We start from the raw sequence: 26948 nt of genomic DNA on the forward strand, positions 1-26948 counted from the left end.
CTCTGAGGCGCAATCAGTTAGTTCTGCTCTTAGCTCTAAGATTGGTGGTTCAATCCCACTCAGGGCAGGCGATTGAAAATGCCACTGTGCTCTAGATCATATAAATTGCCTTTGTTTTAACTCAAGTCCCCACGTATTTGAGGATTCAGTTCACGATTGTTTGAAGGACCCCCTTATTTCCAACAAGGTACGTTTTAGTGGCGCAATTGGTTAACTGCTTAGCTTTTAGCTGAATGGTCATTGGTTCAATCTCACCCAATGAATAGTGATTGATAGTGCCAGTGTGCTTTAAATAGAATCTTGCCTTTCTTTTAACTTTGATTGTCAGGGAGTTTAAGGATTCAGTTCTCGAGTGTTTGAAGGCACTCCTAAAATCTTTGAGACAAGTGTCTGTGGTGCAATTGATTAGCGTGTTAGGGTATTAACCAAATGTTTGGTGGTTTAATCACACCCAGAGACAAGTGGTTGATAATGCCAATGGGCTTTGAATCAGATCTATGGCCTTTCTTTTAACTTTTGTCGTCGCCAAGGTTGAGGATTCAGTTCACGATTGTTTGAAGGCACCCCTATACATGACAGGACATGTCCCTCAATCGGTTAGCGCGTTCGGCTGTTAACTGAAAGGTTGGTGGTTCAATCCCACCCAGGAATGAGCAATTTAAAAATGTTCATGTGCTTTCGGTCATGTGTGTTGTTTTGCTCTCAACTTCAGTTAATCATGACATTGATGATTCGGTTTATGAGTGTTTTAAATGCCTCATAGTTATAACAGAAATGTATGGAGACAAATTTCTGTGGCGAAAATGTTTAACGCCAGGCTTTATGAGTTTGGTGGTTCAACCCCACCCAGTCACATGTGTTCATACACGCTAATGTGCTTGAGATCAGACATATTGCCTTTCTCTTTCTTTGAGTTTATTATGCCTTTAAGGATTTAGTGCATTAGGTTTATGTAATTTTTTTTTAAGTCCCATTACAACCCACCCAGGGACAATTGATCAACAAAGCTAATGTGGTTTGGATCAGAAATACTGTTGTAACACAAACAGCTTTTTAATTCTTAGACTAGTTTTTGTGGGGCAATTGGTTGGCATGCCTAAATCTCAACTGATTATAGCTCAAGCCCACCCAGGGATGACTAAGGGCCCGGTCACACAGCTGTTTGCGTCTGTATCGCGGGTAAAATTTTGCTGTTTTTTTTTGCCCGTGGTTGCCCGCGATGGAAAATGCGCAAAATTGGCCAACCCGCTGTTCATCGGTGGTATGCCCGCAAAACAGACGCCGGCGACTGTTCCGCTTCCTCATCGCGTCATTTCCGCGTCATTTTCTCGTGTGGACCACGGGTATAAAAGCTCCCGAGCCGGTGTTGTGCCCAAATCCGACTCCTACGCAAAAGACATAGTTCATAGTGTTTTAAAGCACTCATATGAATTCTAAAACAAGATATTGTGGCATAAGTGGTTGGCGTATTCGGCTATCAATTGAAATCTTCGTGGTTTGACCTCTCTAAGGGACAATTGCTCTACAAAAGCTATATTCTTTAAATCAGAAATTTTGCTGTGCTTTCAACATTAGTGGAGGACGCTTAGAGGATTTAGTTCACTTTTTTTAAGCACTCCCATTAGTACTAAGTCAAGAATTAGTTAACGCATTTGGCTGTTAACTGAACGGCAGCAACAAATGTTTCTGGTCCAGGATTGAGTGCTTTGGCATGTATTGCATGTCACGTGTGCATGATGCATTAAAAGATAACAGGAATGTTTTCCCTTACAACCCCAGCCAGGGGCGATTGGTCAACAAAGCCAATGTGATTTGGATCTGCCTATCTGCATGTTATGTTGTTACTTTTATCAGCCCTGTTCAGGTAGGAACAAACCCCCAAATAGATGAAAAAAGAAGTGTTTATCCGAGCATGTCTAAGAAATACAGACACACAATATGTTACTCTGCTGCTATCTTCTGGCTCAAAGTAATGATTGCAGCCTCACGTTTTAAAATGCCTCACCCCACCTTTAAGGTTTTCTTTTTGAACATTCATGATCAAAAAAGAAAGAAAGAAAGAAAGAGAAAGAAAGAAAAGAAAAACAATAAATTTAAAAAAGGAACAAAGAATAAAAAGTTTTAAACACAATAAAAAAAAAGACAGGTTTTAGGTCAACAATGATGTCAGCTCCTTCTAGGTGAGCCTTATTTCATGTTAAATAAATGCCGCTTGGGAGGCGAAAGAGGCGGTTATTTTCTGTGAGCTCAGCCGAATGAGCCGTCTCTCCTAAAAGAACCATATTCCATCATGGTGCTGAATTCGAATTATTAACGCTTTTGACACCGTTTTGTCATTTGCGCATGCACTCTTTAGACCGGAAGTCAAAATTTGTTTACGGATCAAAGTCTTCTTTCCTTTGACAGAAGAAAACAACAGCAAAAGGTCAGCATTTTACATAATATATATATTTTTGTAACTTGTACCTTTATTTAGTTCTGTCCACCCACAAGAAGTCCTCGTAGACTGTTTTTACATTTCAATTATTTTGATTGGGTTTCCTCACTTGAATGCCATTTTTGATGACACGTCTATTAAAGTTGCATGATGTCGCTTGAACTATTTTTAAATATTTGTTTTTGTTTGTGTATTTTTCAATTATCACCGCACGGTTCATTATAGGAGTATTTAAAGTAATTGTTTGATAAATCTGCCATTATTAAATGCATCGTTATTTAATGCAGCGTTGCTTCAATTTTGAAAATCTGATTTTACGGCGAATTTATGTGTCACATCAGATGTGTTGGTGTTTAATTTTTTTTATAATATATCATTGCTTTTAATGAAATACTTTTTTAAGTATTCATTTGTATTCAAACAGCCGTCCATCATAACAAAAAAAATGTATTTTTAATAAAACTGTTGCTCTCGTGTAGGTGTGTTAAGATTATTTTTGCTCAGGGGCCACATGGTAGAAAACTCACTGTCACGGGGGCCGGACTAGTGAATTGATGGCACAGTTAATTCGAGCGGGTCTAATAAAATGCGCATACCTAATACATGAGCTGAATGAGGCTGCTATCATGACTAAGCCAGGAGATGGCAGCAGAGAGCAACAAAGTTTCAAAATTTGTACTGCACATTTAATTAAACGTCAAAGCGAATGACAGATATGTATTGATTTGAAAATCCCATTTTCTTTCTATTCAGCACAAGCTGTCACATCATGAACGAACATTTTCACATAAACACACCCTTGCTCGAAAGTGTCGCCATGTCCAAACGTGTGGGTACCAGAGTGTATCTGAAAATGGAAAATTGCCAACCTTCTGGTTCCTTCAAGATCCGCGGGATTGGGCACCTGTGCCAGCAGGTATAAATGAAGTAAGACATAGATCATGATCACAGAAACACCGTTTTATATTTGTGTGCCCCTTTATACAGCTGACATCACAATCAAAAGGCTTTGTCTGCTCCTCAGGTTATCTTTTCTTTTTCATATTTTTAATGTTTGGATCGGTCGAATTGTTGAGGAGTCACGTGACAATTGATTTCAGGTGGCAATGCTGGAATGGCAGCTGCCTACGTTACCCGTAAAATGGGGGTGCCAGCCACTATTATAATTCCATCCTCAACACCTCAATTTGTTGCTGAGAGACTCGAGGCTCAAGGTGCTACCGTCAAGATTGTAGGCAAAGTAATGGTTTTTCTTTTCCCATTCTATAAAATGTGCACCTATTTCAACAATTTTCTGTTATTAATGGATGTGATTTTCAACCCAGGACAGTACGTTTTATGAATCTAGCCCAGGTGTTTTGGGGGATAGGGGCGTTTTATATTATTGTGTTTTGGGCATTTCCAGTCCATGGGAAGCTCATTTCCGACTGTTTTGACAGCCGAGTCACCTCTTTTAAAACGGCATAGATTCTGGACGCGATTTTCAACCCAGAACAGCAAGTTTTATTAATCTAGGCTTTATAGTTTGGGAGGTGTTTTTAAATGATTGCGTTTTCTGTCTTTACAACCTGCGGGAAGCCTATTTTTTGATGACTATGACAGCCAAATCACATTGTTTTGAAACAGCACAGAACTAAAAAAATGTGGACTTTTAACACTTTTCTGCATAGAATAGATTCTGGATGTGATTTCAAACCCCAAAAAAACAATTTTTATTAGCCTAGCCCTTTATTGTTTGGGAGTAAGTACATTTTTGTATTATTTAGTTTTTGGCGTTTTAAGCAAACTCATTTTTTAAAGTTGTGACAACCGAATCACTCTTTTTTTAAAACGGCATGGAATAAAATTTGAGCACATTATTAAACAAATCCCTGCTTAAAATATATTGCGAAGTAATGCTTTTTTCATATCAGTTTAGATCTCAAGAAGTTGTTTGTGCCCCTTGATATGATAATCTACGAAATCCCTAAACAACCACAGGTTTGGGATGAGGCAAACGCCGAGGCTCTCAGGCTAGTCCAGACAGAAGGACTATCCTATGTGTCTCCATTTGATCATCCCTTGATATGGTAGATAGTCATCACTATTTCAAACGTCACTGCCCAGAGCCTCCAAATTCGTATTTTACAAATGTTCTTTGTCCTGCCCGCACAAAGGAAGGGGCACTCGAGTGTGATCGCAGAGGCTGCAGCCAGTCTGGGTCCAAATGTCAAGCCCGGAGCAGTGCTGCTATCTGTGGGTGGAGGGGGGCTTCTCTGCGGGGTCGTCCAGGGCCTGAAGGAGGCGGGCTGGGTAGACGTGCCTGTCATCGCCATGGAAACCGTTGGTGCAGACTGCCTCAATGCTTCACTTAAGGCTGGAAGGATCATTACCTTGGATGACATCACCAGGTTGAATTAATTTTCTAGCCCTGTTGAATTATCAAAAAATCTTCAAAATCAAAATTGAAAAGTTTAAAGGTATTCCCAAACAACACATTTTTGTTTCAATTAGGCACAGAACATGTAGTGTTCCTCCCCACAATTTTGCAAATATATTATATTCCATGCTTGTGGGATCTGAGACATGTAATCTTAAAGTTGACCCATCTGCTGTAGGGCTTTGACGTCATTCAAGGAACACGACACTTTCATAAAGTTTGAAACAATTAAGACAACATGTGAAGCATCTCTGAAACAATCAATGATTGTAGTGAACAGTGATTACATACGGCTCATTTCTGCTTCAAGCAATTGGAACTTTGCTAACCCTGGCGGTGGGGGTCTCATGACTGTTTTGCGAGATTTGCATCCTCCGACCTGCAAAAGCTACATAATTAAGTTTACCTGCTGCCATTACAGCGCCCCTTATTGGCCTTCTCCTTTTAGGTAGTCAATTGTGGCTTTTTGTTTGTGTTTTTTGCAGAATGTGTTGCAGTTGCTATAGTTCCATGCAGCTAGCTCCCGGTTAGCATCAGGGCTGCCGAGGACTTCCTGTTTTGTTTGCTCCCGGTTGGCAATTGTTGGCTGAACACAGTGTGTTGTTTGGCCAGCTAGCTTGGCGTTAGCGCTGGTTTTGCCGTGTCCCTCGCCTTATTCCTGGCAGGCTTCGCATTTGTTGCTGTAGACATTTTTAGTTGTCGTCTCCCGGTTAGCCTGACTGCTCACTGCCTGATTTTTGGACAGCCGGCCTTTCCTTGATCAGTCTCCGTTAGCCCCTGTTAGTGGCTTCGTTGTGTTTGCTTGCCTAGAGACCTTTTTGGCTGCTTGAACTTTGTTGCACCACTTACTGCTGCCACTTGCGACAACACTCCTAGGCATTCTCCACAAAAACTAACAAAACATTGCTTGAAAATCTAATAACATCTTTGACAAATTGCCACATACTCAAGTCAAGTCATGTTTATTTGTATAGCGCTTAATCACAAGGAGTTTCAAAAGGCTGCAGAGACAACAGACTATTGCAAACTACAGGCTATTATTACACAATCTGATCTAAAACCTACATGACGGAGGGAAAAAAACTCAAAAACCACAATAGTCATAACACAAAAGTCCAGGATGTCATTCGCCCACAACACCAAAACTGGATACCGCTACCATCAGGGCGCAGATACAAAACAATAGGATTTAGGAAGGAAAAAGCGTGATCTTCTCTGCCATTACCTTTTAAGCAACAGGCTCCGCGGACCCATCCAATCAATGTCCCACTGTCATGTATGTTTGTTAATTTGCTGTTTTTTTGTGTAGTCCGTGGAAGTGAATTTCCATAAGGGGACCAATAAATTAAATCGAAATGTAACATGCAGCAGTTGGCCTGGCAAGGAGACCTCAGCAGTCATGGAAGCGATGCTCTGTGCGGAGATGTTGCCGCACAGGACGTTCCGCCGCAAGTCAGTGTTCTTATCGTCCTTTAGGTTGGAGATGCAACTCCTTAGAGGCGATTAGTACTTTACAGCCGTGGAATTGATATCCTCAAAAATTTGTGGGCACCAAAGCACATTTACCGATATGATGACTGGCTCCCATGTATACCTTTGTTCCTCACATGACGTCACAGCTCAGGAATTCAAAGACGAGACAGTCTTCAAAACGCATTATTCCCGAAAATAAAAACAGTCACTATTTTATAAGATTTAAGAATTTATCTTACCTTTAAAACTACCGAGGACTTTGGGTCATATTAACCTAACCAGTACATTTTTCTTGACCCAAATTGGGTTACTTTTTTCCTCAAGGTTTTTACAGAGTAGGATCAAAGCAAAAAATGATTACCTCGGTTGTGTTCTTGCGCTACTGACCTGGACATGTTCAATGACCGCATCAACCCATCTTTGCATCAACTAAAGAACAGATATGTTGATATTCTTAAAGGCGATATACAGTAATTGTTCACATTGTATCCAATATTTTTACTTAGATAAATTCTCGTAGGAGATGAGTCCTCCCTGATCAGCTGAGTTGAAATCCCCCCCCCCCCTTTTTTTTTATGACTCCCCAGTGAAGCCAAAAGTCTTGGAGCAAAGACCGTCTGTACTAAAGCGTTTGAATACAGTAAGAGCAAGGAGGTCACCATCATTTCTGAAGTGGTGAGTGACCAGCAGGCGCTTCACGCTATTGAGACATTCCTGGGTGAGCTTCCTATTTAAGGCCATTCAAATGTTCTTGTGAGGTCGATGACAAGACCTGTGTTGTTCGCTTTTCTTAGATGAAGAGCGTGTACTGGTGGAAATGGCATGTGGAGCGACTCTTGCAGCCATCTACAGCGGAGTTGTGCACCGCTTACAGGCTGAAGGTAAGAGTCCTCTTGCTTAGAATTTGATGTAGATATCATACACATGTTGCATTTATAGATTTCATTGGCTCCCCTATGTCAAAGTCGAGGCTCAAGGGCTGGAAACGGCCCATGACAAGCATTTCTACTAGAGGTCGACCAATTATTGGGCTGGCGGATTATTGGCACCGATATCTGGGAATTTGGCGGATATCTGCATTGTTTTTTTATTTAGTTTTTTGATTATTATTAGGTCACAGATGCAGCCGTCTGAAACTATCTCTTTTTCTCCTACAAAACCTCTTCCCTCCACTTTGCACCCTCGCCTCCCCACTGCGCACCCTGCGCTTTCTGATTGGATAAGCAACCCGGGGCGGAGCCACTAAAGCAGGAACTTTAGAGCAACGGCTCTGATAACTCGCCCGGACATCTCTGTGTCGGTGATGTAAAGCATGTTTGAGATTAGAAGCGTAAAAAAGTGTAGTTAACTTAGTTTAGAGAGGAACGTTTAAGTGGAGACTGATTTATAACCTCTTATCGTAACATTAGTATGTCAATCAGGTGAGTGTGCTTGAGAGAGAGCAGAAAAAGCACGCTAAAGTTAAAGTAATTAGTTCTCATACCATAACATTAGTTCGTCAATCCGGCTCTAAAACAAGAGAGGCCCACACTTTTCCATTCACCAGCTTTGTTGAAATTTCCATACACTTTTTGTTTTAAGTTGATTGGTTGAATTGAAATTTGTATTTATTTATTTACAAAAAAATGGCAGCTATTTAAGTTTGTATGTACCTTTATACAAGTTGCCGCTAAGCCTTATTACAATTCCTGCACTTTTGTTTTTGGTTTAAGTAAAAGCTTAGTCATGTTAGTTGTGTTGACATACTAATTGATTTACTTTAAAATATTTCAGAACGCTACTAAAGCTTCATTTAAATTTATAACAAATGTTCTTTCTTTTGTTCTTTATTAATTAGGTCATATGTCATTTTTTAAGCTTTTACAACAAACAAATATGGTCTTTAAATATCGGTTATCGTCCTCCTCATAATACTCATAATCGGTATCGGTATTGGCCCCGAGAAACCTAAGATGATCTTGTTACATTACTGTATCATACACCAGGAATCATTGAGCATTCTTTTTACTGTACGATACCCTTCCATTAAGAAAGTTAAGAGATTGTTGCTATCTATTATTTCCAACCAATTCTATTTAAAAAATATTTTTCAGTTGCGCAAATAATAAAGAAAGTGTTATTTTTTTCTTGGTAGGCAATTGGCTCGCTTTCTCTAAAATAGAGACTATGGACGACTGATTGCCCCTGAACAAAAATAATACACTGCAAAAATAAAGCTAACTCGCCTATTTTTATTCTGAATTTGACAAATATTCAGAATCTCGTAAGACCATATTTAATTTTAGCTTTTCGCTGTTATCTTTAGTATTTGTATCATCTAATATTGCTTCAGGAGTCGACTAGGACACCATTAATGACTAGCTATGCTTTAGCAGCTGACATCGCAAACTCTCTCACTAGCTTAAGGGGTTGTTACCTGCAATTAAGACAATATTAGCAACTAGCATTAACGGTTTCTTTCATTTAATATTCCTGTTATAGGGAGTGTCTTTTTTTTGTGCCTGTTGAAAATTCAAGATTACTGACAGAGCCATAAGAAAATGTGTAGGTATTGCTTTGTTTATCTGATTATATTTCAATAAATTTCTTTCTTAAGTAGATTTAATTAGGTTCACTAGACCAGTGTTTCTTAAGTGGTGGGTCGAGACCCAATAATAGGTCGCAGACCCGTTTGCCTTGGAAAAAATAAAGCTAAGAAATAAATAACTGCGGGTCATTTAAACTCATTAACAGTAGATGGCGATATTTCGCTGAAAATGTGAGTTGGCAACCACCATTATGTATATAATATCATTATTATATCATTATAATATTGAAGACAAAGCTACTGAAGTGAAGTGTTTTGGATTTAATTCAAGGGGCATTGTGTGTTTTTTTAGCACCACCTGGTTGTAAAATGTTTTAACGCCTTTTAAAACAAAACAATATTGATTTAAAATATGAGCAAAAATGTACAAACGAGGTCGAGAAATTTGTTTGACATAACATGAGGCTCACTTATAGATAGCCTGATTGTCTGCCATTTTGCTGCTAAGGATAGCCCCAATAACAAAATACATCGTGAAAGGCAAAAAATAGTGCGGTTTAGTCACTATTAGTCTCTGTGATTGTAGCGCCCGTTTTTGGTTGCACTACACAATACAGCTGTGTGTAGTGGTCAAATAATACACACTGTCCCTTTTAAAAATGCAGCTCATTAAGCGTTAAAGGAAATATTAGGACTTGAAGTTTTTGGGGTTTTGATGTTTATTTTGTTTTTGTAAATGTGTTCTATTTGTGGTTAAACTGCACAATTGAGGTAGTTTAAGGTTGTAGTTGGTGTTGAAGTTATATACCATTTTATACACTGTTTTATTCCATTTATACTCAAAAATACTTGTCCTAAGTTTGACCTAGGCCTTGAGTGCAACTCTTCAGAAGGGTATCGTAAACCGGATTTCCTTTGGAATGTGTATGTGGTTTCCGTCTGTGCAGATAACAATGACTTATCGCCTCGCCTGGGGGCAAGGGCGATGACCTATCACCCTTCTCCCAAGCTTCAAAGGACTACTGGGAAATTTGCATCCACAGCTTGGTCATGGGGCATGAACATGTGTTATAAAAGTGGGCAACCCTGGAAGCCCCTGTCGTATTTCTCTACACACAATTGTAATTTTGGCACAGGCAGAAAGACCAATTTGTTCAACTCTTTGATTCGGCTAAATAAATTGATATGTGGACTATATTTGTCGTACGGCTGATTAAATTTCTCCGGCTTTTGAATATGCTCCAACTGTAAGGGTTTAGACACGTGAAGTGTCTTCGGAGTCAGATTTCGTTTAATAAATGTTGAAACCTTACAGTGTACAGCTGCTGAGCTCTAATGACTTTTGCTTTCTTTGAGGTCGTCTGCCGGCTGTCTTGGCCCCTTTGCTTATCATCGTGTGCGGGGGCAGCAACATTGATGCGCAGCAACTCTCCACTCTGAAACGTAAACTGGAGAGGCTAGAGGTGATTGAACAAAACACTAAGGGAGTGAGTATAAAGCACATCCTAGTTTTAAAGCAAAACTTCATCAAGCAAGTAATTCTACTTCAGCATGTCATGTCTTCATTGGCGGTTTGTTCTCAACGTCTGCCTCACTAGAGGCACTGGGTTCAATTCCAGCTACCAGCCACCCTTTGTGGAGTTTGCATATTCTCCTCACGCATGAATGGGTTGTCCCTGGGCACTCCGGTTTCCTCCCACGCTCAAAAAACCTGCATGACTGTTGGTTGGATGACTTCAAACTAAATTCAAAGTGAACTCAAACTGAATATAAACTTAGTGAGCCATTTTTAATCAAGGTTTTAGTAACTCCAGTTGACAAAAACCCAATAATGTGTACAAAATCTGTCCAAAAATAACTAAAAAATTATATTTTTTTGTAGACAATAAATTATAATATTCACCAATTGTCAATCTAATGCAGCATTTTCACAAAACATCTTTCACGTCAGTCAAAAATTAAAAATGATTTACCCAATTATAATGTTTCAAGAAACAAGAAAGATGAAATAGTAAAGTACTACCTGAAAAAGGGGAAAAAAAAATATCTGTGTTGCGCAAGCAATAATTAACGTTGTTGTTGATATTAGAACAAAAGTTATAACTGACATCCATTTTAACGGATAGTAAGCACCTCCTAGTGGTAAAGAAAGCGTAATTAAAAATTTGAGATGTATAACAATAATTTTCTCTCTTTTGTTTGTTTCTTTTTGTCATTTTCTATTTTCCTCTTGCTCCTTTCTGCTTCTTTCTTTCTTTTTTTACTTCATTTTTTTTAAACTTTTTTCCTCTTTTTTTATTTTTCCTTTTTCTTATACTCACCCTGTTTTCTTGCTCTTTTCGTTTTCTTCATTTTCATATTGCTTTGCTTTTTCCCATTTTCCTTTTCTTCTTTCTTTTAATTTTTTAAATTTTCCTTTTTCTTCTGTTTTTTCTTTTTGTTTTTTCGTACTTTCCTTTTTTAACTTTCTTTTCCCACTTTTTTCCTTTTCCTTAACCCACTTTTCCAGGCAACAAGTGAAAATTGAAATGGTGCGTTGGGTCACTCTGATTCTCTGTAGTTTGTATTCTTCCTTGTGCTTTTTAACAATACAGGGACATCTAGTGTTCAAATATGACACACTGTCCCTTTAACGATGCATTCTGTTTAGGGTTTTGTGTTTTTCTTACAAGTGTGCAGTTTTAGCTTGTTGTCACATATTAAAAGAAATCACAAAACACCTTATTTCTGTGATAAGTCATGTTTTATTTAGCTTTATACACAACAGGAAATTGTTCACTGTACAATTTGAAAAGTACATGGTGTCGCACAAGCAATACACTACATTCTTGACACTAGCGTCTCCTAATACTATTAGGTGTTGTGATAATAATTGATAAAATATATATTTTTAAAACAAACCACACTGCCTACATTTTATATGCCTCGAAAAAATAGATTTGGTGTATTTCACTCTCCCAAAAAAATATAGAAAAATATGTACACGGGTGTAGTTTTTGTCACAATATGATAATTTAATTATATACTATTATCAAATCACATTACATAAGAGGCACATGTGAAGACTGGATGGCCTATCCACCTTCATTGCTGAGCTTAATGGTCTGAATCTTAACAGGTTCTGTTTATGAGCTGTTGCCTTAATGGTGAGAGTTCTCTATTATAAAGCTATTGCTAATACTAAGCACGTAATACATTTGAGAGTAGAAAAAGTTGCCCATCAATGTAACATTAGGAACATTTGGCAACTACATTTGAAAATGTAGGAGAAATTAAACACAAATAGGAACAGAAATGTTTCGGCTATTTGATAGAATTTGTCATGTCATGTCTTACATATTTTTGTCATTGCTGTTTTTATTTTCAGAAGACATTAGGGGAGGTGTAGAGTGATGCCTTGAACGCACAACCACCCAAAACCACCCAGGTTGCCAAAATGAAGGACTCGGGCCCCTGGGATTGTAGAAGTACCAGCTCAATTTACGGAAACAATGTCTAAAAAAAAGGAACTAAAACTGATTTTGAGAGTATCAATCCCCCCATCTGGACAGAACGCTTTGTCTTTGTCATGGTTTGGTCCCTGCAGTCCCTTTTTTCTCCAACAGACCGCGGCTTTACCCCATATTCCCCTCCCCCTCACGTTTCTACTTCCCAAGTGTTTGCTATTAGACATTCAGCCACCTCCACTATAAATACCCTGGGCTCCCACTTCACTTTGCTGAACCCTTTGATTCCTGAAGACTTTCACTTGCTCCAACGTCAAGCTTACTCCCCCATGACCTCCTTCTTTAATTCCTTCCTCGTTCACCTGTTTCAAGACCTGCCACACAAACCTCTTTCCCCAACTCCCTCTTTGTCCCATGATTGTCTACTCAATCCATCTTTCTTTAAAGTAGTCCCAAATCTTCACATTTAGATTTTTCTTGAAGTCACTGGGATGGTTTAAAAGCTCCTCTGTAGCAAGGCCCCAGCGATGAAATGAGATCCGCCCGTAGTTTATTAGGGCTCTGGATGTTGTGGACATCGAGGACAGTATCTTTTGGATTTAAAGACTGGGTTGGTGAGCCCCCTTTTCAAGAAGGGAGACTGGAGAGTGTTCTAAACACAGGGGAATCACACTTCTCAGCTTCCCTGGGAAGGTTTATTCGCGGGTACTGGGGATGAAAAGTCCAATATTTGATTCAAGAGGAGCAGTGTGGTTTATCGTCCAGGCTGTGGAACAAATGACCAGCTCTCCACACAGCAAAAAGAGTGCCGTTCTCTTCCTGGGTCAGGGATGAGATTCTTCCCCAGTATTTCAAGTATCTCAGGGTTTTGTTCAAGAACGAGGGTCAGCATGGAACGGAAGATCGACAGACTGATCGGTGCAGCGACTGCTGTCGTGTGGACCCTGTATCGATCCAATGTGATGAAGAAGGAGCTGAGCCTTGGATCTGAACCAACTGACTTGAAACACAGAACATCTCTCTCCCTCTTTCTCTCCAAGATGAAGTACTTTTGTGCAACCACAAAAAAAAACATAACTGCCAATTGGTGCTGCGATTCAAAAGCATTAAAACACCTCATAGAAAATATCTGTCTGATTAGCTTTTACCTTCCACAATACACCCACCACTTTTTCCAACACCAAAGTATCCCTCACATTCCGATGTCCATCATGTTGAAATATTTGATTATTGACATTAGTTTGAATAAATGTAGTTTTATTTTCATCAATCATTTTGTGTTTGTCTCAGTCTCAGATTATAATTAATGCGATTGTTACATCCCGTCTCGATTACAGTAATGCACTACTCTCCGGTCTCCCGAAGTCCAAAATCAAGAGCCTTCAGCTGGTACAAAATGCTAAAAGCGAGGCTTTTAACTAAGACCAGAAAGTTTTATCACATTACCCGATTTTAGCTAACCTGCATTGTTAGCTTAAGATGTGATTTTAAGGTGCTTTTGGTATTATACAAAATTATGCATGGGCCTGCTCCCTCATATTTTTCAGATTTAATTTTGCCCTATGTTCCGGTTTGGAGCCTTCGCTCTGAAAATGCTGGTCTACTAGTGATCCCAACAGCCAAGAAGAGATCCGCAGGTTCGAGAGCGTTCTCCATTCGGGCCCCAGTGCTGTGGAATGCTCTTCCCCCTGAGATCGGATCTGCAACCTCAGTGGAACTGTTTAAATCTAGGCTTAAAACACACTTTTATTCTATCTATGAATAACCTATATTTTATGTTGACAATATCTGTGTATTATTTGTTATTGCAACATCCATCGCAGCCTGGTCATCCTGAAAGGGGGATTACCTCATGTGCGGTCCCTTCTCGACGTTTCTTCACTTTCCTCATGTTGAGGTTTTTGAGTTTTTCCTTGCCCCCGTGAAGGTTTTAGATCAGGGGATGGTGTAATAATAGTCTGTGGTTTGCAATAATCTGTGGTCTGTGCAGCCCTTTGAGACACCTTGATTAAGGGCTATACAAATAAACATGACTTTACTTTGTGTTTGACAAAATTAGTAAATCATCGTCAAATAAATGAACTGGGAATTAATAAATAAGTGTTGCTCCTTGATAATTTGATCTCATTTATAGAGTGAATGTTTGGCATCATCCTTTGTCAATATGAGGTAACTGGTAATGGCCCACAGAAATGCTAAAACTATTTATTTCTTAATCCAAAACAAAAATGCTATTACTGTTAACATGAAAATCTGAAAATAAAAGCATTCGGCAATGACAAAAATATGAACTAAGATATCCCATAACATCAGGGGTGGTAATTTGAAGCTTTGCCAAGTACTTGGATTTTTTTATTACTCTATGAAATACTTCACTCTAAGTCAAAGACAACATACTACTATGCAGCTCAGATTAAAATTGCAGGAGCCAAATGGTTTTGGTATTCTGAAGAAAGATATACAAAAATAGTTATTTTAAAATAACAAAACACAAATAATCTGTTATTGTTCAGAGAGCCTTTTCTATTCTGCTGTAGCTGAATCCTTTTTGATTGTTTTTGAAGTATAACAGGGACTACACCAGGACAGTTGTCGATTCAATTCCATTGAACTTTAAACCAGGTTTTTTTTTCTTCTTTTGTGAGAGTACAACCTTTTAAAGTAATTTGTCTTGAGTTTCACTCTGCATCCGGTCTATTCCACATCTTTAGCTGCAATGAGAAGTGATGCATCTCTCTTCTGTGCACGGATTGTGGATGGGAGGTTTAGGCCAGTGAGCGTTGTCTGGGTTTTATCCTTGGATATAGCTAGAAAGAAAGAGAAAGTGAAGAGTGCATCATCATATTTAAATTGGAAATCAAACGTAGAGATTGAAAAAATATACATGATACAACACTCAGCTGTTAAAAAATAGGGGCCTGTCAAAGGCTGATACCATGCAGTGTCTGGGACTTGTTTGCGGACACCTGTACCTATATGTCCTTCAGTTGAGGCTTTTTTGGCTAATGCCTGTGACACTAGTGCAGTTTTCCACTTTTATCCATTTTATTATTTCATCATCATATTATTCATCTAGTTCAGGTGTCGGGAACCTTTGTGACCCAAAGAGCCATGATAGCAAAATATTTGGACTTTTTTTTTCAACCTTCATTTTTTTCATAAATATTGGTTACTAAACCAGGTGCAAGCAGAGTTATTTTGTAAAAATGTTACAAAATACTGCAACAGAGACACAACAGGGATACTGACGGCGCAAAACAGAGAAAAATTTGCTGCGTCCATGGCTCCACCCAACCCTACTGCTCACCCACTGAAATTGCTCTATGTGCTTGGCTGTTTTCTTCTGGCTGTTTACAGTTTTTGTGTGGGTTTTCGTCATAAAGTGTCTCAACAGTGACCGGAATAATTGAATGAGCTTCCACATAAAGTACTTCTTAGTGACATACAGTCAAAACTGGGTCCGTTGGTGTGACACCTTGACTGTAAACTGTAGTAGGAAGTACGGTGTTTATATACTGGACCGTACATTCCCATCCTTAGTGTCTGGTCAGCTATGCATCCACTGGAACACATGATTAGCTTACTGCATGATATGGCGTATTGAAACACTATAGATGAGATTTTCATGATCACAATTTTATCCACGAGCCATATGTACTCATTAGCCTTAAGTTCCCAATCCCTGATCTAGTCGTTATGCTGTCTGATGATGTGTGTAGTTCAGTAAAGTATTTATTTCTGTTTGTGTTTATCCGATGTATCCTCCAGCCATTGTAAATCCTTGCTTTTTTGAGTGATCTGGTATGGAGGTTTGTGACTTTTACCCCATGGTTGAAAAAAGCTTGATAGGTAATCTTCCACTAAATTCATAGCATCTGCTTTCAAACTTCTCCCAGGTCTTATAAAATACCGCCCCACCAGTTTTACAATGTTTTTTTGGTGGACGTTGTCTTTTTAACAAACTGAAGGATTTTATACATTTGACTATAAGGGATTTTGTACGATCAAATACAAATTACATTTATCGAGTGCAGTGAAGATTTTCACTGAGTGAGCTTCAGGTCACGCCGTTTCGAATGCGAATGTTTTGTTTAGTTCTGTTGATAACAGGACTCTGACGGAGGAGGCCAGACGCACAAGGACAGACATCGCGTCCCTCTTCTCCGAGACGGTGGGGCCACGTGGGGCCTTTTCCTGACACGCCCATGGGAGGAGCCCGCTTGCGGAAAAATCGTGGGCCGGGAGAAGATCGGAGAAGATCAAGGGAGAATTGAGAGAGGAGGCTCGATGAAGACTCAAGCGACACAAATCCGGCTAATTTGATGGAGTTCACTTAGTTAATTTGTTTAAGAAATTAAATCTGCCCCCGTGTGAAAATGTCGGCTATTCATGTCCATCTTTTCCCAGAAAGAAACGAGCGCGCATTGTTAGGTGGTGTTTGGTTAATGGAGTCAGATAACTAATTCAAACAATTTGGTAAACGATACATTTTAATATTAATTCCTAACAAAACCCAGAATGTTTTCTTTTCTGTTTCTACTTTGTTTTATTCTAATAAAATCCTCAACTCAACTGTTCTCCCCAGCTTTTGTTTTATTTGTGATGAAGTCTTATTGAATCCAGATTTTTGAATTGAACAAGCAGATGATTGGATTATCATTAACAACCTTAAATATCCGGACATGTCAAATCAAATAAACCCATACAAAGTCATTAGTTAATGGCGTACCCCCAGCAGGTTCCTGGGAACATAACCTTCACGGTCGTTGAGTCGAGCCCACCACCACTCTGTTTCGGTGTCGTCGCGACGTCGCAACACGCTGAGTGCGTCCCCTTCGCTGAAGTTGAGCTCATCGGCTTGCTGGGCTGTGTAATCCCACAGCGCGTAGACTAAGCCTTTGTTCATCACGCCCAACTTCTCTTGTATACCTGCCACAAAAAGGATAATGCTTTTAACTGTTAACAAATTGGAGTGTAGTACATCAATGTTGGGATTAACGCGATACAAAGGAATTGCTCTTCTCAGTAAGGAGTATTGTAACATGTTGATAAACAGTGGTGGGTATAACGTCGTTATAAATAAAAACTTTACGTAACAACAATTTTTTAGTAACGAGGTAATCGACTAATTATTATTTTTAGGCCGTTACAAGGCCGTTACCATTACCGAAGGTCATAGGCGGTGCAATGCTTTGGATGAATTAAGACGAGGCGTGTTTCGTGTCATTCACACAACAAGTAAACAATAACATACAGTGGTTAACATAAGGGGACACACCGAACATGCTCAGTAACTATGTGGTATTATGGGTAATGCAGTACGTATGTTATTAAGCACATAACATCACATAGGGGGATTGGATAGTCACTTATTATATTTTACTGTTGACTTTGTTGTCCAAAAATATTTGAAGTGCAGTTGCCTATTTCTACTTGACTAATCTTTTAGGTTGTGAGAGTTTGATTCATTGATTTTACACTGCAGTGTTAAACACACTTTATATTGTTGAACTGTTTACTTTTCTTGTCTGAAAATACTTGTCTAATGTCTATTTGAGCAGTTGTCTGACTAGAAATTGTGATTTATTCTAAAGAGTAAAACTAACTTTATATTGTTTTACAGTTGACTTTTGTTGTGAACAAAACACTTAAAGTACAGTAGGCTATTTCTACTTGTTCAGTTGTGTATGGGTGGGAGAGATGGATTTAATTCATTAACCTTACTTTATATTGTTTACTGCTGATAGTTATATTATGATATTTTACGGTTTTAGAGAGTCGGCTTATATGCAGCTTATAGAACTTTCAGAACAACGAGCTCCTTTTTGGTGTCAGTAATCTTGGGGTCTCTGAATTACTTTATAGATGAAGTAACTCTAAGTAATAACTTTTTCACAGTAACGCGCCTAACACTGATTACATGTAATGATTGAACAGCTAATTTTGGCTTACGTTTGCTTAAATTTTCGATCGTACTTACCATACAGGAACTGAGAACACTGAGAGAAGCCTTCCTCCATTTCTTCACATTTGTCTGCTGCTGTTTCTACATCACTGATTGTTTGGGCGAAAATGGCAGCCCCCGATTCAACAAGCATTTTACAGAGGTGGACGCTGTTACATGAAGCAGCACAGTGCAGGGGCGTCCTGAAGAGAAAGAAACCAGTTAAAAGGAGAGAAAAGACTCTTCTTAAACCCGCTGCCCAGTGGTCAATTGCAGCTTTCAAGATGATAGTTTGAGGCCCTGCCCTTGGAAAGTAAAGGGACAGTGTGTATGATTTGACCACTTTATGTTGCTGTATTGTGTCCGGACACCAGGGCAGACGACTCTGAAAAGTTGCCTGCCCAGCTACAAAGTTGCCTGCCCCATTTTTCATAACTTGAAACACAATAAGACGACTAATCGCAAAAAAAAAAAAAAAACGTTGTTGCAAAGTATTAAAGATTGCAACCAAAAAAGAGTGCTAAAAATCACAAGTAAAAATACTACAGAGAATCAAAGTGAGCATAAAGCACTATTTTTCTTCTATTTTTTTGCCCAACATTTTGCAAAGAAAGTAAAAAAGATAGAAGAAAAACATAGTATTACCTTGCAGCCCAAACTTTAGCTCCTAGCCCTAGCTTCAACAACTAAACCTATTTTGGAACTGTACAATCAGTTAAGAACCCTAGTATGGAACAGATTGTGAACACATTATTTGAAGTACAGTTGCCCATTTCTACTTGACCGGTGTTTCACGTTATTAATTTATTTTACACAGTGTTAAACAAACTTTATACTTTTGAACTGTTTACTTTTGTTATGTGAAAATACATGAATCACAGTAGCATATGTCAACTTGAGAACTTGTCTGACTAGAGATTGTGGTTTATTCTATAGAATGAAACTCACTTTATATTGTTTTAGAGTTTTGTCGTGAATAAAATACTTGAAGTACAGTAGGCTATGTCTACTTGACCAGTTGTCTCAGGTTGTGAGAGGTGGATTTGATTTATTAGACTCACTTTATATTGTCTGCTGCTGATTTTCATTTTTTTTATATTGTTTACTGTTTATTGTTGTTGCACTTCAAGTGTAGGACAAATATTTTGCTGGTAAGGTGCAATAAATTTCACAAGGTTCTGTAACACAACTACCTGTCTGTTCTTCTCCATTCAAATGACTCGAATACTTATCAGATAATTTTAGATTATTTGACATACAACAACTCCTTTTTAAAGTAATGGAAAGAGTGTATTTCACTGGTAACTGGTTACTTAAACTATAGAGTGATTCAGTAATTAAATCACTCTAGGAGTAGTGATTAACTAATACTGATTACTTTTTAAAGTAACGCGCCCAACACTTATGCTAATGAAAACTATATTATCAAACGTGTGCAATTATTGTACATTACAGCCGGCCATGAAGTCTTTAAAAAAATGAAACCTCAAGCTGGGAATTAAATCTTTTAACATTTTTGGACAAGTGGTGTGCGTCATGTTTTTTATTTTACAATTTAAAGAGTGTGCTTTAACTAAAACCAAAAAGGTTTGAGAGACTGCAGTACAGCTGTCAGTGCCGATTGAGAATGCAGGAACACATGTTTAACTGAATAAAGGTACAAACCATCCATCACTGTCTGCAGCATTTACATTTACTCCAAAGTCCAGCAAGAACTTGACAATATGGTGGTGACCAGCACAGACGGCATTGTGAAGAGGAGTTATGCCTTCATCATTTGGCATACTTGGATTTTCCACCTTTAAGACAGGAAAAAACTCTTACATTTTGATTGTTTTTAGTTCCAGGGTTGAGTGCTTTGGCATTTATCACATAAAGGTACATGCACAGGGGCATGCATTAAAAGAAAATTGGCCATTACAACCCAACCGTTGACAAAGAAAATGTGCTTTGGATCAGAAATATTGCTTTGCTTGAATTATACAGACCACAAATGTTTCTGAAGGACTTCGTTTACGATAATCTCAGACCACACGTAGGTTACGATTGTTTAAAGGCACCCCTTAATCAAATGAGAAAAGTCTCTGTGGTGCAATCGGTTGGTTTGGCTGTTACCTGAAAGGTTGGTGGTTCAATACCACCCAGGGTGGAGCAATTTTAAATGCCACTGTGCTCTAAATTAAGTCACCGCTGCGATTGAGGATTCAGTTCACGATTGTTTAAAGGCACCCCTATACATATAAAGCCAAGTCTCTGTGGCGGAAGAGGTTAGTGCATTTGCCTCTTAACTGAGAGGTTGGTGGTTCAATACCACCCAGGGACAAGTGGTTGAAATGACCATTGTCCTCTATATTAGATGTATTGCATTTAATTTAAGCTGCCAAATCGTTGGTATGTATATTTGAGGGCTGGGGGAGAGAAAACCCTAGTTCATTTTTTGTTTGTCACAATTTGTCTCCATGTCCACAGCTCAGAAATAACCTTAGTATCAGAGATTTTACACGAGTTCTTCACAAAGTTCTAAAATTTTACCTGGTGTTTAGGAAGCATGATTCCCTTCTTGTCTCTGTGGCGCAATTGGTTAGCGTGTTTGGCTGATAATGGAAAGGTTGGTGATTCTATCCTACCCAGGGACGAGTGATTAAGATACCACTGTGCTCTAGATCATATGAATTGCCTTTCTCTTAATTTAAGTCCCCAACGCATTTAAGGATTCAGTTCAAGTTTGTTTGACGGCACCCCTATTTTCACCAGGACAAGGCTCTGTGGCGCGAACAGTTAGCGTGTTCAGCTGTTAATAGAAAGGTTGGTGGTTCAACGCTAGCCGAGGATAAGTCGTTGAAAATGCGACTGTGCTGTAGTTGAGATGTATTGCTTTCCTTTTAACTTAAGTCCCCAACGTGTATGAAGATTCAGTTTATGAATGTTTGAAGGCACTTTTAATCTAATAAGTCAAGTCTCTGAGGCGCAATCAGTTAGTTCTGCTCTTAGCTCTAAGATTGGTGGTTCAATCCCACTCAGGGCAGGCGATTGAAAATGCCACTGTGCTCTAGATCATATAAATTGCCTTTGTTTTAACTCAAGTCCCCACGTATTTGAGGATTCAGTTCACGATTGTTTGAAGGACCCCCTTATTTCCAACAAGGTACGTTTTAGTGGCGCAATTGGTTAACTGCTTAGCTTTTAGCTGAATGGTCATTGGTTCAATCTCACCCAATGAATAGTGATTGATAGTGCCAGTGTGCTTTAAATAGAATCTTGCCTTTCTTTTAACTTTGATTGTCAGGGAGTTTAAGGATTCAGTTCTCGAGTGTTTGAAGGCACTCCTAAAATCTTTGAGACAAGTGTCTGTGGTGCAATTGATTAGCGTGTTAGGGTATTAACCAAATGTTTGGTGGTTTAATCACACCCAGAGACAAGTGGTTGATAATGCCAATGGGCTTTGAATCAGATCTATGGCCTTTCTTTTAACTTTTGTCGTCGCCACGGTTGAGGATTCAGTTCACGATTGTTTGAAGGCACCCCTATACATGACAGGACATGTCCCTCAATCGGTTAGCGCGTTCGGCTGTTAACTGAAAGGTTGGTGGTTCAATCCCACCCAGGAATGAGCAATTTAAAAATGTTCATGTGCTTTCGGTCATGTGTGTTGTTTTGCTCTCAACTTCAGTTAATCATGACATTGATGATTCGGTTTATGAGTGTTTTAAATGCCTCATAGTTATAACAGAAATGTATGGAGACAAATTTCTGTGGCGAAAATGTTTAACGCCAGGCTTTATGAGTTTGGTGGTTCAACCCCACCCAGTCACATGTGTTCATACACGCTAATGTGCTTGAGATCAGACATATTGCCTTTCTCTTTCTTTGAGTTTATTATGCCTTTAAGGATTTAGTGCATTAGGTTTATGTAATTTTTTTTTAAGTCCCATTACAACCCACCCAGGGACAATTGATCAACAAAGCTAATGTGGTTTGGATCAGAAATACTGTTGTAACACAAACAGCTTTTTAATTCTTAGACTAGTTTTTGTGGGGCAATTGGTTGGCATGCCTAAATCTCAACTGATTATAGCTCAAGCCCACCCAGGGATGACTAAGGGCCCGGTCACACAGCTGTTTGCGTCTGTATCGCGGGTAAAATTTTGCTGTTTTTTTTTGCCCGTGGTTGCCCGCGATGGAAAATGCGCAAAATTGGCCAACCCGCTGTTCATCGGTGGTATGCCCGCAAAACAGACGCCGGCGACTGTTCCGCTTCCTCATCGCGTCATTTCCGCGTCATTTTCTCGTGTGGACCACGGGTATAAAAGCTCCCGAGCCGGTGTTGTGCCCAAATCCGACTCCTACGCAAAAGACATAGTTCATAGTGTTTTAAAGCACTCATATGAATTCTAAAACAAGATATTGTGGCATAAGTGGTTGGCGTATTCGGCTATCAATTGAAATCTTCGTGGTTTGACCTCTCTAAGGGACAATTGCTCTACAAAAGCTATATTCTTTAAATCAGAAATTTTGCTGTGCTTTCAACATTAGTGGAGGACGCTTAGAGGATTTAGTTCACTTTTTTTAAGCACTCCCATTAGTACTAAGTCAAGAAATAGTTAACGCATTTGGCTGTTAACTGAACGGCAGCAACAAATGTTTCTGGTCCAGGATTGAGTGCTTTGGCATGTATTGCATGTCACGTGTGCATGATGCATTAAAAGATAACAGGAATGTTTTCCCTTACAACCCCAGCCAGGGGCGATTGGTCAACAAAGCCAATGTGATTTGGATCTGCCTATCTGCATGTTATGTTGTTACTTTTATCAGCCCTGTTCAGGTAGGAACAAACCCCCAAATAGATGAAAAAAGAAGTGTTTATCCGAGCATGTCTAAGAAATACAGACACACAATATGTTACTCTGCTGCTATCTTCTGGCTCAAAGTAATGATTGCAGCCTCACGTTTTAAAATGCCTCACCCCACCTTTAAGGTTTTCTTTTTGAACATTCATGATCTTTATTTGTATTTCAGTTTTGTTTTTAACTCACCTAACACCCTGTACTGGTAGTACACCCCTTGAGTCATGATAAAACAGGTTTGGTTCAAGCAAAACAAGACAATATTGTGTGTTTTACCTCATATATAATTCTCTGGACCAGATCAAACTCTCCTTCTAATGATGCGTCAAGCAGCAGAGCAAGAGGATTAAACTTGACTCTCAGCCCATGCCCCGTGCGCTCAGATGAAGGCTTTTTCAAGTTGGATCGTTTCACCTGATAAGAAAAACAGATGAACGTCTGGATAACAAAATCTTGAAGATGAATTAGTAAACTTGATAAAACAATCACAAGTCATGAACACAGAATACGGGATACAGTAAAAGGGGTATTTCTCAACCCCTTGGGAGGAGAGGTCAACTCTTGGTTAAAACATCTTTTGTGTATTTTACCGCCACCCGTAGAAACAAGTTTATAAGGTCTGATAAGAGAGAATGTCTGCCCAAGGTTTTTTTTAAACGTTTAAATTATCAAGACAGGTTACAATGTAAACTAAATTGACAATAAACACTTCAAATCCTTGAAATCCTTGAAAATGCTTTGATTTTAATATTGTGTTTTCAAGAATAATACGTATTTGGTGGAGTTTTTGTAAACTCTTGACATTGTTGCGAGGTTTCTCATCAAGTCTGCTTAAAAATAATGCAGACAAGGCTCTCTGGTGACTGTGCTTTGCCATTAATTTTCTTCTTCCCTAACGTAAGCTGGTACTAGCTTGTCATATTAAGCGCCATTACCCCCTTTGCACAGGTACATGATACGCCTGAACAGGGGACTATGAATCGTGCATTAGTGCAAGGATTAAATATCAAATATGGATTTATTATGGGGCATGCAAAAAATTTAGGTAGCATTAATGTAGCGTTTCCCAGTGGTAAATTGTAAACGAGAAGACCGTCGAGCAATTGAAAATGTAAGCTACATATTACTGCCATTTTTACCTAACACTTTGTCTCAAAAACAAATATATTCAAAATGCACTAAAGGTCTAAAAATGATAAGTCTTGATAAATGCAAGATTAAAAATCGCATATGTTAACCGCAAAAATATATTTGTGGCTTTGCGAAAGATATGATTCACACCATTTCTTCTTTTAAAGGTACTGGAGAAATTGGTAAATTGACTTTAAAAGTATTACCAGTACTTTCTAAGGAAGAAATCCAGGGCCAGTCAAAAAAGTTGTTTTTGTCTTGACTTCGATGACTTTGTGCTATTTGGAGTTGTTCCTATCTCTAACCTGTGATCTCTTTGTGTCAATGGGCTGCTATAAACCAACATGAATTCTGCCATTCTGCTTCAACAATGCATGGGCAGCTTCAGCACGTCACACATGTTTTCAAACACGGAAAGGGCTCTACAGGTGATGGGTAATAATTGAGTTCAGAAACGAAAACAAAAAAAGAAAGTACTCTAGGTATAAAAGCATAAAAATTAGCCAAATTCTGACTCATTTTAATGACATTGATTGCTTCGAAGAAGAGTGCATTCATTCTTCATATCTCAGAGACTGTTAATCTTTTGCTTTTTGTTATTTTAATTTAGGGTTTCTTTCTCCGTGTTTTGCAAAGGATCTGTTTCCAAATTGTTTAAAATAGAAGTGTACATAGTTTTTTTGTTTTTGTTTTGTTTGTATTGTTTATTTATTTATAGCAATGAAGAGTAAATATTCTTGACTTTAATTTTTTTTTTTTTTGCATTTTCAGGGATTTTGTGTTGAAATCTGTTCAGTGTGTAAAAAGCTAAAATTGTTTTGTATTTTACAATTGTTTTTGTAGATCTGTGAATATTGCAATTTATATTGCATGTGATTTTCAGGGATTCCCTGAAAACCTTTGAAATTACTAATTACAAAAACATTTGCCGCACAATGTTGTCTTATAATTCATAATATGTCATTTAAAAACAACAAAAATCTGAAGAGCAGTTTGGTAGCCAAAAGAGCCGGTTTTCTAAACATAGTTGTCCCCTGTGTGTGACCTGTAGGAGGTGGTGACGCTTTACATGACAACACCATAAAGACAAGCCACGAGAGAAGGCGTGTCTGCATCATTTTCATGCAACAAAAAAAAAAATCTTCATTTATTGCGTGGCCTACGGAGTCAGACATGTTTACAAACACAGCAACGGCAACAATTTTATCCATTTTCAAGCACTTTACCCAAAATTCAAGAATTTTCCTGACCTTTAAAACACAACAATAAAAGTCAAGCATTTACAAGGATTTCTAGAATCTGTACAATCTAGCATCCGTATGAATTCTGGTACTAAAAAGGGGCTGTGGTATGACTACGTTGCAATGACGCAAATACAAGATTTTTGGGGAAAAATATATGCAAGTGTTACAATGAACACTCATCAAGGTTGTATCATATGTAAATCACTACAATTACCTCCCCTTTTGACATGGGTGCTCCAAGATATGATCGTTGCGTGTTACCTTGGGCTTAGAAGGTGGGGCCGGTGATGACAATGAAGGGGAGGCCTGACTTTTGACACCGTTGGTTGAACGAGAACTGCTTTGATTGTTGTTTTTCTGATCTTCGGATTTCTCGGGTGTTGAAGATGGGTTTGTCTGTGGTAATGGAGACCCATTCTTGATCGGAGCTCCCCTGGTGGCAGTCTCGGTAGCCGTGGCAGGTGACGTGCGGCGGCAGTTTAAGTTTAAGTTTTGAACTTCTGCGTCCTCTGTTGCTAAGCCGCCATGCTTTTCACCCGTTTCAACAATCCCTTCAGCTGGATGGAGATTGTCCATGTCACCCAAGAGGCATTCAGGTTGATAGAAAGTACTGCCTAAAAGAAAGGATTGGATTTTGAACCATGAGGCATTTTTAAGATGTCTGTGATTGAAGTTTGACGAAATAGTCCTACCAGAGACTCCTTCAATGCCTCCAGCCAGAGTGTTGAACCTGCAAATCACAACCCAAAAATTACAGTCAATTCTGGACTACAAGCTGCTACTTTTTTGCTACTTTTAAATCATGGTGGCTTTGAATACGCTGCAGCTTATTATTTTTTTTCGTGGCACTGCCAAGGAAAACAGTGAGCTGCTCTTTTTCACAACGCGTACGCTCTAAATACTAAACCCCGCGATGAAGTCTGTAAACATCTATTACACATAGAGGAATGGGTCTATGTTTTTGCTAACATTATTCAGATAATACAATAACAAGAGCAAAATATAATGGTGTGACAGTACTTTATTGGGGATTTTCCACACACTCAAGATATTTCAACTCTTTCACCCACAAATCAATTCCTCAATTTATGTATCCAACCACCAGTGGAAGTTATCTATAAAAACCGTATCTTCGGCACAATTTAAGTTCGCTGAATTTTCTTTTAACCCTCGATAAACAACAACAAGCAAACCATCAATGACAACAATACAAAAAAAATTGTCTGTGCTGCATTCTGGCACTATTCTCCACTGTATTGTGTCCCTGGCGTTGTTGTCTAGAAATATAGGACTCACAGTTTCTGTGAGACAGCCCTCATTTGTGTATTTTACCGGCACAGTAGTAAATATGTGCTCATCTTTGTTATCACTATCTTGATTATTTGATGTAAAAACAAGTAATATGAACAACTCGGAGAACTGAATAATGACACAGCTGAAAACATCAGGTGTCAGGTTGATGGGGGCGTGGGGGCGTGGCGTC

The 26948-nt window shown here is 38.8% G+C and overlaps 2 protein-coding genes across 8 annotated transcripts in view; one reads left to right on the top strand and one right to left on the bottom strand.

The window, feature by feature from the left end:
• The first annotated feature begins 2307 nt into the window (after window positions 1-2307).
• LOC148351448 (serine dehydratase-like) lies at window positions 2308-13293 on the top strand. Its single transcript, XM_088354950.1, has 10 exons — window positions 2308-2425; window positions 3191-3353; window positions 3425-3461; window positions 3538-3677; window positions 4418-4506; window positions 4594-4827; window positions 6917-7047; window positions 7124-7210; window positions 10213-10319; window positions 13180-13293. Exons 2-10 carry the CDS (start codon window positions 3207-3209, stop codon window positions 13291-13293), a joined length of 1086 nt encoding a protein of 361 aa, XP_088211076.1. The 5' UTR covers window positions 2308-2425; window positions 3191-3206.
• LOC148351449 (apoptosis-stimulating of p53 protein 1-like) overlaps window positions 11578-26948 on the bottom strand; it is a 99037-nt gene continuing 83666 nt past the window's right edge. For all 7 annotated transcript variants that reach the window (XM_088355141.1, XM_088355142.1, XM_088355140.1 and 4 more), the window contains 7 exons: window positions 26158-26195; window positions 25727-26079; window positions 23367-23504; window positions 19912-20045; window positions 18283-18449; window positions 17032-17231; window positions 11578-15109 (listed from right to left, as the gene is read on the bottom strand). In XM_088355141.1, the coding sequence (XP_088211267.1) occupies window positions 15068-15109; window positions 17032-17231; window positions 18283-18449; window positions 19912-20045; window positions 23367-23504; window positions 25727-26079; window positions 26158-26195 (1072 nt within the window). In that variant the 3' untranslated portion in view covers window positions 11578-15067. The remainder of the gene's footprint in view (window positions 15110-17031; window positions 17232-18282; window positions 18450-19911; window positions 20046-23366; window positions 23505-25726; window positions 26080-26157; window positions 26196-26948) is intronic.

The sequence above is a fragment of the Urocampus carinirostris genome, chromosome 15 (assembly GCF_059441175.1).
Source record: "Urocampus carinirostris isolate Australia breed hairy pipefish chromosome 15, RoL_Ucar_1.0, whole genome shotgun sequence".
Classification (NCBI taxonomy): domain Eukaryota; kingdom Metazoa; phylum Chordata; class Actinopteri; order Syngnathiformes; family Syngnathidae; genus Urocampus; species Urocampus carinirostris.